The sequence below is a fragment of the Notolepis coatsorum genome (genome assembly GCF_963971535.1).
Source record: "Notolepis coatsorum genome assembly, contig: SCAFFOLD_101, whole genome shotgun sequence".
Lineage (NCBI taxonomy): Eukaryota > Metazoa > Chordata > Actinopteri > Aulopiformes > Paralepididae > Notolepis > Notolepis coatsorum.
The window spans coordinates 760,060-773,714 of NW_028174323.1; the positions used below are offsets into that span (position 1 = coordinate 760,060).

A 13,655-nucleotide genomic window follows, 5' to 3' on the forward strand; every position below is an offset into this window, starting at 1 on the left:
CGGCCTGGTACATCACCGTGATGGGCCGACTTTGGTTTCCTGGTGGACGCTTGTTGCTCTCATGCAGGACTTCTAGGTGGGCGGCGTCACACTTGCCGCATCTTTTCTTCAGGCGGCACTCGGCTGCCATGTGGCCGCGCGCGCAGCGGAAGCAGCGGCATTTGTCCTTAAGCCACTGACCTATTTCGGCTGTAGTTAGGTCTTGGAAGGCGTCGCACTGTGACAGCTGGTGTTCACTGTCACAGTACTGACAGACAGCCTTCCACTTCTCCTTGGCGTGGGGGTTGTGGCTCGTCTGCCGTGACACAGCCTCGGTCTGGTGCATCACGGTCACGGACCGGCGGTTGTCGTTGAACCTTCTCGGTCCATCTTTAGGGTCAGCGCCACCCCACACGAACGTGTCTAATCGTAGACTGCTGACCTCCCTGGCGAGGAAATCAGCCAGGTCTAGGAGGGATGGTTCTGGGCCGTGGGGGTCACGGTGGTCTCTCTGCCTCCGAAAACGCTCTTGACGGGCTGGAGGGAGCTTCTCCAGTATCGGCTCCACGTTAGAATTTGCATATAGTTCATATCTCCCCTTCTCCTTTTGTGACCCCAGCATCCCCACAAGGGATTGCACCTTGATAGAGAGGTCATCTAGTGCTCTATTGTCTTTGGCTGGGGGGAGGCGGTCGATATCTCGTATTTCTTGGATCACGTAATCCCATATGCGTCCATAGCGCGCGTCGAGGGCCACCAGAGCATCAGAGTAGGGGGTTCTTGAGTTCGAATATGCCAGCGCTATGTTATGCGCTCTGGGCACTTTAAGGTGCTTGAGGAGGATGGCATATTTATAAGACTCGTCGTGTACCTCGGACATGATAGTCTCTAAACACATGCGTAGTTCCGTATACTGTGCTCTGTCCTCACGCGTAAAGTCTGGGAATGTGGGTGTTCCAAGGTAAGATGCCATGGATGGCTGGGACACAGATGCGCGTAGGGGGAGAGGCCTCCTGGGCGAGTCTCCCCGTACGGGTGGTCGTGGGTTAGTGCTGGGTGGGAACCAGAGGCCGGGCCCCCAGGTACTGCTCCTCGGTGCTGACTGTGTATTGAACTCACCCATGGGTTGGGTCGGGGGTTCGTAACGCAGCGGCTCCGGGCTGAGGTCGGGGCTGTACTGGGCCTCCTGGTCCGAGATGGGTTTGTGCGTGGGGGCTTGATGTCCTCCCTCGTCCTCCGCTAGGTCTTGAAGTCTCTTAGTTCATTTCTAGGCGACGTAGGCGGGGTCTTCCCGTTGGCTGGGTCCCGTATAGACTGGTCGGGGAGGGGAAGGTGCCCTCGACCCGTGTCGTGATGATCTCCGGGAGCTCCGGGTGGAGGAGTGGGGAGTCGCCCTCTGGAGCAATTGCTCCATCATCTGCGCCTGCCACCTGTCTCTTTCCGTCTCGCGCTGTGCATTGGCGACGTCGTGCTGTGCATCGCGTTGCGCGTTGGCGCGGTCTCGCTGAATGTTTTCTTCAGCCTGGAGGCGCCTCTCTTCCAGTCTGATGGTCATCGCTGCGTCGGCCTGGAGGCGACTCTCTTCTAGTCGGATGCGTTCTCTTTCCACTGCAGAATGTTCACGCTCACTCTGTTGTTGCGCTTGGAGCCGTTCTCTTTCGGTTGAAGCTGTCAGCGTGGCGATCAGGACTTGCGCTAGTCTCTGGTCAGCCTCGCTGGGGGATGACGCTGATGAGGGTGATCTGGCGTTGACAGGACTTGGTGGTGACCTGCTCTCTTTACGCGCTCCGAGGTCCATCTCTAAGACGCGGTACTCTTCTCTTGGGTGCGCGCCGAGGTCTATCTCGGGTGCGCGCTCTTGGGTCTCTTGCGTTCCGAGGTCCATCTCGGTGGCGCTGTCTTTATCCTTTGGCGCTCCGGGGTCTATCCCGGTGGCGCTGTCTTTATCCTTTGGCGCTCCGGGGTCTATCCCGGTGGCGCTGTCTTTGGGTATAGTCACGTCATGTCCCGCTTGTTCCCCCCCGTGAGCTAAGTCAGTTTTGTTTGAACCCACTGGGGTCCCTACTGGTGGGGCCGACAAGTCGATAGGATTGGGCATGCTTAAACTATTGGTTTTATCCGTGCTTAACATCTTTTTAGATAAGCTAGGAGGTAAAATGAAAGCGTAGTCCTCCAGGTGTGGAGGGGGCTGACGTTTGCGCCTAGGGCGCTCTAGTTTGGGAGAGCCGTTTGGAGAGTTTCCGCCGCTGGCCATATCACTATTAATATGATATTAAGATTACTGATACCCGGCTCGAAGGACCAATTGTAACTGAGGGGTTACAAATCCCTGACTGTATTAAAGATTGTGATAGATTAAACCACTGCTAATTATCATTATTATTACTTGCCAGAAAGTACAGTTAATTATGGCAGACACTCAGAATAATACGGCACGGTGACAAAGAAATATCATTTAGAAGATTTATTATTATGCAGCAAATTGTACAGAGATGGGAATTAAGGTTGCGCTTGTATGGCGAAGAATATGAATAAAGTCAGTCAGTAGCAAACGTCAGTTGGAATGAATAATTCCTACGATGGGGTACTAGACTAAATGCCGCCTGGCGTAGGATGGCAATATAGGGGGAAACGCTGGTACCGCTGGAGACAAGGGGTTTCCTCCCAGAGATGTAAGCTCTGGAGGAAGGAAGAATGTTCGGATACTCAGTCTGTTCAATTGAAGAAGAAGGGGGTTCTCGTATAGAATCCAGTCCTTGTAATCCAAAGGCTCAGCAACAAAGCAATAACTGTAATCCAATTGCCCGATGGCAATGACGATAGCCAGCTAGCTTCGGTCCACGAAGCTAGCCCGAGGTAAATCTTCAAGGTGGTTAAATCCAAACGACAGTGGGTATTAACGATGCTCTTCTCCAGGTAGTACGTTCCACAATCACTATAATCCAACCAATACTGGTTCTGCAATCGCCGCCGTAGGTTCCAATATGCACATGTCCAGTAGGTTCCACGACTAGGCCCTCCTCGTGTACTGGCACCAATGTATTTAGTCCACGCACACTGGCTAAGGTTCCACTAGTTACTCAACGAACGAACTGCTGGGTAATGCTACACACGAACGAACTGCTGTTGGCACGATTCACACTAAATAACGACTCTTTACTTCACATTAAGCTAAGTCGATCTTGACGTTACTGCATTAACTCTGACACTTTTACTATTCACTTCGCACGTGGTTCACAACACTCTGTTTAGACGAACTGCTTGCACTTCACTGTTTTACCGAACGCCGAACTGAACTGCTGCTGTTCGCACCTGCCACGATATATATACTTAAGTGGCTTTCTAGTGCCAATCCTCAGCTCTCGTCTCGAATCAATGCGCCGTCTCCAGGCATGTTCCAACATGCCCAGGCTCGCCTTTGAACCTGACTGAGGACGAGACTGCCTGGCGCTGCCGTCAGGGGCATTATCCAATGAGGAAAGTGAATATTACTAGGATTCAAACGCAGGCTTAAAGGGATATAACTTATATATATAAATAATATACAAGGTATATAAAACAATAAACGTAGATTCTCAGCTTTAATCTGGCCCTTCACAACAGTTAGGGTTAAGGTTAGGCATTGTTTTGGAGTTGGTTAAGGTTAGAAGGGTTAAGTTTAGGCGCTGTTTCGGAGTTGGTTAAGGTTAGAGTTTGTCTTAGAGAATGGCAATAGACAGCCTATTTCCGCACTGCCGCTCTCTCGCGCTGCCGCGGTCACATGGGCGTAGTGGCCAATCAGAGAAACGCTGAACACAAGTTGGTTGCCTAAAATATTGACGCAACCAGGAAGTAACCACTACACCTCCCGTATTAGATCCAGGCCCGTGTAGCCGTGGGAGGCAGGAGAGCTGAGTGGGCAGCAGGATACTCTGAGGACATTTATGCATCACACTACAGAGGAGTAGGAACGTCCTTGTTGGCGGCGAAATAACTAAATAAAGATATGCTGGATGATAATAATATAATTTATGCCTCCATGAGGGCTCTCATCTGCACCAACCCTGCATGCAAGGCCACTTGTGGTGGTGTATTTATAAGAGACCTAAGAGGCTAAGAGACCAGTGGTTTGAAAGGCTGCTGCCATGCAGTGAAACCTATTTATATCTACATACTGTATATCTATCTATATACTGTACAGTATCTACGTACATAAATGGTAAATGGTGCATTTATATAGCGCTTTTATCCAAAGCGCTTTACAATTTTGTCCCTCACATTCACCCATTCAGTCACACACTGACGGCGGACGCAGCCATGCAAGGTGCCGACCTGCTCATCGGGAGCAATTAGGGGTTTGCTCGAGGACACGCTGGCCAGGAGGGGAGGGAATAGATTCGGGAACCTTTCCGAATAAATATTGTGACGAGCCTGGTGGGGTCCAGACTCGCCAAACAATCAAATACAAACAAATTCGATTGTCCACACAAGAGCAATATCAATCAATAAGAATATTTATTGAATAAGGGCAGAATCCAGTTCGATAGGCAAGAGAATGGTCGCAATACAGTCCGATGGTCAAAAACACAAAACAGGGGCATCCAAGTGGCGACCCATGTAACGCGCTGCGATTCCCGGACCCGCCATCCTTCACATATATATATTTATTTTTTTGTTTATTTATTTATTATACATATATCTATTTATTAGTGCTGTCAGGCCATTAAAAATGTATCTAATTAATTACAGGATTTGTAATTAATTAATCTAATTAATCTCATTTTAATTGCATAACCATTTTAGGCCTGATATTCTATATTCTATAATCATATTTCAAATGGCATGTGTCCGGATGGCAGAATTCAGTACTGTATCTACAAAACCTTCTGTTTAATCATCTTCCATTTATTAATTTGCTTAGATTTTTCAGGTCTGGTCAATTTTAACATGGTGTTATTCACAGTCAAAGATAAAAAAAAAATTGATATTCTCATTTGGTTCATTACAATTTACTCAAGCCTAGTAACAGACACACTATTTCTGACACTGGGAATACATTCCCTGAGATCCATAGACGTCCCTAGAATCAGAGAGCAAGAACATGCAAATGGACCATATTTAAAAAAAAAAAAAAAAAACTTCTGTAAATGTGTATTCTACCTTCTTATGGAATGAATGAGATAAAAAAAATATTTCAATAAAGAAAAGATTTTTATTAATTCTTTGAGTTAATTTTCATAACGCTATAATTTGCTGGGTAATTAATTCATCTAATGAACGCGATAAACGGACAGCCCTATACTATTCATATCTACACAGGTGATCCGAAAGGGTGAAGTGAGCTGCTGTTGGACTTGTACTCCCTGCAAGGAGAATGAGTTTGTGTTCGACGAGTACACCTGCAGAGCCTGTGTCCTGGGCTACTGGCCTACTGACGACCTCACAGGTACAGACTGTCTGTCTGTCTGTCTGTCTGTCTGTCTGTCTGTCTGTCTGTCTGTCTGTCTGTCTGTCTGTCTGTCTGTCTGTCTGTCTGTCTGTCTGTCTGTCTGTCTGTCTGTCTGTCTGTCTGTCTGTCTGTCTGTCTGTCTGTCTGCCTGTCTATCTCACATATACTCTCTGTCTGTCTCTGTCTCACATATAAACTCTCAGTCTCTCTCTGTCTCAGATACACACTCAGTGTCTGTCTCTGTCTCACAGATATATCACTGTGGCAGGCCTGCAATCTGGGTCACTCACACACACTCACAGTACCCCCAGAAATCCCTTCATGTTGTTATACATAATATATAGTCTCCAATACACACATGCACACGCACGCGCACACACACACACACACACACACACACACACACACACACACACACACACACCTAGGGGCTTGCCAGGGCTAGGGATTTGGCTGAAGCTCCGAATCGTGTCTCCAAAATCTCCAAACGTAGCAGTTTTTTAATCCCAGTCCAGTAAAACGTCCAATACTCTGTTGTTGTATCTCTTCCCACAATCCTGCTGCTGCTCCTCCTCATTCAGTCTGGTAGAGTTCCTCTCCTCCTCTCTCTCTCTCTCTCTCTCTCGCCTTCTCTCTCTCTCTCTCTCTCTCTCTCTCTCTCTCTCTCTCTCTCTCTCTCTCTCTCTCTCTCTCTCTCTCTCTCTCTCTCTCTCTCTCTCTCTCTCTCTCTCTCTCTCTCTGGGTTTCTTTCTGTCTCTCTCTCTTTGTCCCTCTCTCTCGCCTTCTCTCTCTCTCTCTCTGTCTGTCTCTCTCTCTCTGTCTCTCTCTCTTTGTCTCTCTCTCGCCTTCTCCCTCACTCTCTCTCTCTCTCTACTCTCTCTCTGTCTCTCTCTCTGTGTTTCTCTCTCTCTCTGTCTCTCTCGCCTTCTCCCTCTCTCTCTCTCTCTCTCTCTCTGTCTCTCTCTCTTTGTCTCTCTCGCGCCTTCTCCCTCACTCGCTCTCTCTCTCTCTACGCTCTCTCTGTCTCTCTCTCTGTGTTTCTCTCTCTCTCTTTGTCCCTCTCTCTCGCCTTCTCTCTCTCTCTCTCTGTCTGTCTCTCTCTCTCTGTCTCTCTCTCTTTGTCTCTCTCTCGCCTTCTCCCTCACTCTCTCTCTCTCTCTACTCTCTCTCTGTCTCTCTCTCTGTGTTTCTCTCTCTCTCTGTCTCTCTCGCCTTCTCCCTCACTCTCTCTACCACTCATGCTCAGACAACATGAGACGGCTATGATCCCAATCTTATCAGGGAGGGAATGTCTCACACAGACATGTGCTAATTCTGCTGTTCACACAGAATGTTCTTGTCCAATGCAAATGTAGCACACACACACACACACACATGCACACACACACACACACACACACACACACACACACACACACACACACACACACACACACACACACACACACGCACACACACACACACACACACTGTCCTGGCACAGTGTACTGTAAGCAAGGAAATAGCCACCATCCTCGTCATTTAACATTAGCACAGCCGACAAAGGGTCACATGACCCCGAGGCATTTTCAATAAATGTATCCTCGTCACTCGGTCGAGCTCCAGCTCTGTCACTCAATGACTTTTCCTAAAAGTACCCGTTTTATCTGCAGCACGGTTTCTGAAATTTCAAAATGACTTCAGGAAAATGTAATTAGAACGTTATTCCACATAATATGGGCCGTTGGAACAGACAAAAGTCACAGCACGCTTCCAGCGCAGGGGTGGCCAACCCGTGGCTTGCGAGCCGCATGTGGCTCTTTGCCCGTCAATGTGTGGCTCTTCCATAAAAATAAAAAAATATTAGAATATATATATATAGGGCGGCTAGGTGGCGTAGCGGAGATTGCGTTCGTCACCAACCCCGGAGCTGTGAGCTGGATTCGCCTGTTCGAATCCAGCTCACAGCTCCGGGGTCGTCACCAGCTTGGCTGGCCGTTCACACTAATACAATTGGCAGTATTAGAGGGTGGGAGAAGCTGGCGGGGTGGGTCCGGGTCATTGTAAACAGCGACTCCTACAGTTCGGTCGGGGCGCCTGCTAAGCGCGGATAGGACCTGAGTGGGATAGTGTGATCCTTCCACACGCTACGCCCTCTCGGGGAGGATCCGCGCTGCCAGGTGAAAAGAAGCGGTTGATTGGCTGGACGTGTGTCGGAGAAAGCACGTGATAGCCTCCACTCTCCCAGATGATCTGACTGTGGGGGGTAAGTGCGCAGCGACCAGGAAGGGGATTGGGAATTGGCATACGACTAACATTGGGATGGGAGAAAATCGGAGGAAAATGGAGGGGGAAAAAGATCAAATAAAAAAAATATATATATATATATATATATTTAAAAATGTTATATATTTTTTTTTATGTCACTCAAACCTACATTTCATTGTGGTAAACCTCATATTTTTATATTCAGAGGTAATTATATAGTTTACACTGTTTATTTTTCTCATATTTCTCATATAAGCTGTTGGGTCGTCTGACCCGTTCCTGGCGGGAATTAGTGGCATTTTCTCCATGTTATTACATGTTCTCTTCTAACGCCCCCCCCCCCCCTCTCCTCCTGCAGGTTGTGAGCCCATCCCTGTGCAGTACGTGCGTTGGGGGGATCCTGAGCCCGTCGCTGCGGTCGTCTTCTCCTGCCTGGGCCTACTGGCCACGCTCTTTGTCACTTCCATCTTCATCATGTAAAACGCGTATACATAATATATATATATAGGGGGCGCTCTTGTGCTGCTTCGTTGTCTTTGAGAAGCGATGGGTGATGTTTGTCACCCATAACTGAAGGGATACCTGGATCTTTAAAAAAAATTCAAGGAGAGGGCGGCTACGTGGCGTAGTGGGCAAGGCGCTCGCCACGAATGCGGAGACGCTGGGATCGCCTGTTCGAGCCCAGCGCTCCACATTGCTTTCAGTTTAGCTGGTCGTTCACACTAATACACATTGGCCGTATTAGGGGGTGGGAAACTGAGGGGTGGGGATCGGGCGTTGTGGACAGCGACTCCTACAGGTCGGTTGGTACGCCTGCGCAGTAGAATCAGGAAGTGTCGGGGGCAGCGTGAGCCTCCCACGCGTTACTCCTCGCCACTGAGAGATCGAGCTGCGCAGGTGAAAAGATGCGACTGCTGTTACCTCAAGTACCGGAGGGGACTTGTGCTATGTATGACTTAGTCCACATTGCAGCCGGCTTGTGGGAGGCAAGAAACAGCGTTCGTGACAGGGGAGTGTTGAATTGGATGATACGAAATTGGGATGGGAGAAAATATAGAAAATGGGAGAAAAAGTGGATAAAAAAAAAAATATATTCAAGCAGATGTTCAATTCTTTATGTTTCCATTTTCACTCATTGTCACATATTACTTACTAATCACTATTCACAGATATTACTAATCAATATTCACACATTTCTAATCACTTGTCACATAATATATGTACTAATCAATAGTCACATAGTAATACTTACTAACCACTTGGCACATATGACTTATTACTGCAACTAGCTATACAACCATCAGTTCCAGTGAGGAACATTATGCTAACAACATTAATTAAATTCTCAGGGCCAATGTGGAAACCATTTCGCGAGCATTTAACACTTTAATCCATAGTATCCTCACGACGTCTAGCTGTCACTTTGTCAGTCCACAGGCCATCAGGCTCTTGAATGCCTAGCCCCCCCCCCCCCCCCCCCTCCCCACACACACCTTCTCGGCAGACACTGACCTGATTACTGCTGTGAACACAGTCACCCTTCCCCCCCGAACTATTAATCACTAAAGACACTTTTTAACTGCTGCTGTGACCCACTGTCACCTCCATTCACATAATACTGATCGGAACGTGCAATGTTACTCACTGTGCCTTGTATATATATATTTATTAGGGATGCTCGATATTGGCTTTTTTACCGATACCGATATTCCGATATTGTCCAACTCTTAATTTCCGATACCGATACAGATATCAACCGATACCGATATATGCGGGGTTTCCCCCCAAAAAAAATGAATAATTTCAGGTAACTAATAATTTCACTGGATGCATTCAAAAGGCTTTCTAAATGTAAGCATTATCTGTGCAAAATATGATAATTAAAAAAGTAAAAATTAACATTATATATCTCTTGTTGTTGAATTAAACCAACATGCATACTTTTGACAATAAATAAAATAAGAATTGGTTCTTACTTGCTTGCCTGGGTAAATAAAGGTTAAATAAATGTTAAAAAAAAAAAAAAAAAAAATATGTATTGTTTTTTTGTTTTTTTTACCGATACCGATATTTTCCGATATCACATTTTACTGCCGATAATATCGGACATCCCTAATATTTATCTATTTTTACCTTATTTTCTAGCACTCCTCGCTTGTATTTAAATATGTTTAAGTTAAGTATTGTGTATCCCGTGTGTTCGGTGCAGGTTCTGGGACACCCCGGTGGTGAAGTCCTCCAGTCGTGAGCTGTGTTATATCATTCTGGCTGGGATCTTCCTGGGCTACCTGTGTACCTTCAGCCTCATCGCCAAGCCCCACATCATCTACTGCTACCTCCAGAGGCTGGGCATCGGACTCTCCCCGGCCATGAGCTACTCTGCCCTGGTCACCAAGGTAGGCAGTGGACCTGCTATACTCTCACGGAGGTCCCTGCTCTGTGTGAGGTATAGGGCTGTCGCTTTAACAAAAAAAATCTCATTCGAAATTCGTTGCAGAATTGTAGACAAGTTTGAATTCGAATGTCAGTGTAATTTTTTTTTTAAATAAACCTAAAAAAAAAAAGCCTAAGCTATTTTCAAAGTTTTGGCAACTTTTTGTTTTACCATGGTATGTTTGGTGTCATTATTTTCAGCACAGTCTCAGCAATATGACCTGACCCTTTAAAAAATAAATTATAATAGTGGCGGCTGGGTGGCGCAGCGGACATTGCGCTCGTCACCAAAGCAAAAGAGACACCGGGTTCGACTCCGGCTGTCGGCATTGCCTCCGGCTTGGGCCAGTCGTCATACTATCTCAATTGGCAGAGTCAGCGGGTGGAAAGTTGACGGGTGGTAATCTGGACGTTGTGGACAGCGACTCCTACAGGTTGGTTGGGGGGACGCCTGCACAGCAGAGACAGGAAGCGGCGGGGGGGTAGTGTGAGCCTCCCACACGTTACACCTCGCCAATGAGAGTCCGCGCCGGCAGGTGAAAAGATGTGACAGGCTGCCTCCTCGTGTATCGGAGGGGACACGTGATGCAAGGCTTCTATCCTCCCTACAACCGGCCAGTGGGGGGCATATGCGAGCAACGTTCAAGACAGGGGAGGGGAGAATTGGCACAGCGGAATTGGGATGGGAGAAAAATATAAAAAAGGAGAAAAAGTGGATACAAAAAAACTAAAAACTAAAAAAGAAATGATAATAATAATAATAATAATAATAATTCAAATTCGAATTTCTCCCTTCAAGTTCGAATCTCGTGTTTTTATGTAAATTCGAAATGAAATTCGAAATTCGAAAAGAATGTGACATCCCTAGTGTGCTGTGTCTGTTTTCTCTATAAATGATCCCTAGAATGAGAAGGAAGTCTTGAGTTAATCACGGGTAAGAAAAATTAAAGCGCTTTACCGCCCCAACAAACCAGTGAGTAGGTTCCGTAAGTAGCTTAGTTCTGTCACCAGCCAGACGGCTAGCGCTGCCTCTAGGAGACGTTAAGTCTGGGTGTGACGTAGAGCTGCTATTCTATATCTCAAGGTTCAAGATTTTATAAATTACTCATTTAATTGGAATCTCTGCATAACGGCATACCTCATTTCTGCACGTCAGACATCCATCCATGTTTTGTTTTTTATTTAAACTTTTCTTTTTTTTATAGATTTAATGACAGAAATCTATTTAAAACGTTTCGGGAGGTTTTAATGTCAAGTCTATAATTAATTATAATTTTATGCAAATGTTATGCCTATGTCTATTTTTATGTCTACATTACTGCTGTGAAACACTTTGGGCTGCAATTCCTGTATGAAAGGTGCTATATTATAAATAAAGTTGATTATTATTCATTATGCCTGCATTGGTATCAAATTTGATCGAGGTCACCAAAAGAGTGGTGGGTGGTGAGGCAAAAAGGGTTCCTCTGGGTCAGGGCTCAGTAGAGTAATAATAATAATAATAATAATAATAATAATAATAATAATAATAATAATAATAATAATAATAATAATAATAATAATAATAATAATAATAATAATAATAATAATAATAATAATAATAATAATAATAATAATAATACATCTATTTTATATAGCGCTTTTCCAGATGCTCAAATATGCTTTACATGGGTAGAAGAAACTGCACATCCACAACACAAGAAATATGCATCTTATATTCGGCAAGAGGAGAAAACTCAAGCCTATAAGCATAGCATGCAGGGGCCCACAGATCTGGAACGAGCTCGACGAGAGTCTGAAACGGTCAAAATCCTTCAAAACATTAAAAAAAAATCACTGAAAGAGGAACTGCTTAAATCATATCTCTAAATAGAATCATTACTTAGGTATATAAATTGTCTGTATTTATGTATCTATGTGGTATGTCAGTTAGTAGGTAGGTGTGTAAGCCTACCCACGTTGTATATTTTGTCTATGTTTGTGATCAGGCTCCCTCCAAAAGCTTTAAATAGCTTCTTGGGAGACCTGGCACATGCACACAATTGCTTCGTTGTTGTTTTCACATGAAGATATGTACATGTAATATATCGTGTGTGTGTGTGTGTGTGTGTGTGTGTGTGTGTGTGTGTGTGTGTGTGTGTGTGTGTGTGTGTGTGTGTGTGTGTGTGTGTGTGTGTGTGTGTGTGTGTGTGTGTGTGTGTGTGTGTGTGTGTGTGTGTGTGTGTGTGTGTGTGTGTGTGTGTGTGTCATTCATTCATTCATTCATTCATTCATTCATTCATTCATTCATTCATTCATTCATTCATTCATTCAAACAAAACTGGCAAAACAAAAACAGAATAAAAATAATACATGACAAAATAAAATAAAATTAACAGAATTAGAGGTCAAAAGCAAGATTGAAAAGGTGGGTTTTGAGGGTCTGATTTAAAAGATGTCAGGGTGTTTGCATCACGGATATGGCTGGGGAGGGCATTCCAGAGGGAGGGTGCGGCCGCAGCAAAGGCCCTGTCGCCCCAGGTCCGGAGCCCGGTCGTGTAGAGCAGTGGTTCCCAAAGTCGGGGTCGCGACCCAAAGGTGGGCCGCGAGCAGCCACGGGAGGGCGGCGAGATGATTAAAAAAAAAGTCAATTTTTTTTTTTTTTTTTTGTCAGGCCACTGAACTTAGAAGCAGGCCAGGACAGTGTTTCTAGTTGTATTCTAAAATTCTATTCTATTGTATTCTAAAATGTGACTATATGGTTTTATATTAACTTAATAAATAAACAAAAACGAAAAATCTACTTATTTCAACGAACATTTCAAACTAAATAACAGATTATGCACATAAAACGCTGAAAACAACCGAAGCAACAATAGTATTTTAATGAGGCTATTATTATTATCATTATTATTTTGCAACAAGTTAGCCCTCTCATAAATAGCACATATAAATGAATAACTAACTTGAACCTAACTTAATAGGATTGAAGTGATATTTGGCTTAAAAAATGGGTCGCCTGACAAAAAAAAAGAAAAAAGAAAAGCCTGACGATGTGCATTGGGCCGCGGCTCTCTGACGCCTTATTTTCTGGGTCCCGGCCTGAAAGGTTTGGGAACCCCTGGTGTAGAGGAGGCGTTAGGAGAGGGATACTGTATCTACAAATCCCACTGTTTAATCATCTTCCCTTTATTCATTTGCTTAGATCTTTTTTGAAGCATGAAGTTTACTTCCTCATGCTTTATGAGTTTTGGGTTATTAATTATGATAGCTCAGAGTGAGGGTTTGATTGATTGATTGATTGAAAACTTTATTACCAGATTGCAGAATGGGTACAATACAGTACGGCTCAATACACACAATTGTTAAGAAGGGGATGCAGACCAGGGAAAGACTTTCGTCTTGTTTACATCAGGGTCCCCCATTTTCAATTCATCATAACATATAATATGACATACATGACATACAGATACACAGTACTGCTACTTACGATGAATTGAAAATGGGGGACCCTGATGTAAACAAGACGAAAGTCTTTCTCTGGTCTGCATCCCCTTAACAATTGTGTGTATTGAGCTGTACTGTACCC

The 13,655-nt window shown here is 45.1% G+C and overlaps 1 protein-coding gene across 1 annotated transcript in view; it reads left to right on the plus strand.

Annotated features, from left to right (window-relative positions):
* LOC311247583 (metabotropic glutamate receptor 5-like) overlaps window positions 1-13,655 on the plus strand; it is a gene marked incomplete at both ends in the record, with an annotated part of 119,020 nt that overhangs the window by 94,786 nt on the left and 10,579 nt on the right. Inside the window, 3 exon segments of the mRNA XM_084338614.1 lie at window positions 5,278-5,404; window positions 8,013-8,130; window positions 9,864-10,050. Coding sequence (XP_084194740.1) covers window positions 5,278-5,404; window positions 8,013-8,130; window positions 9,864-10,050 — 432 coding nt within the window.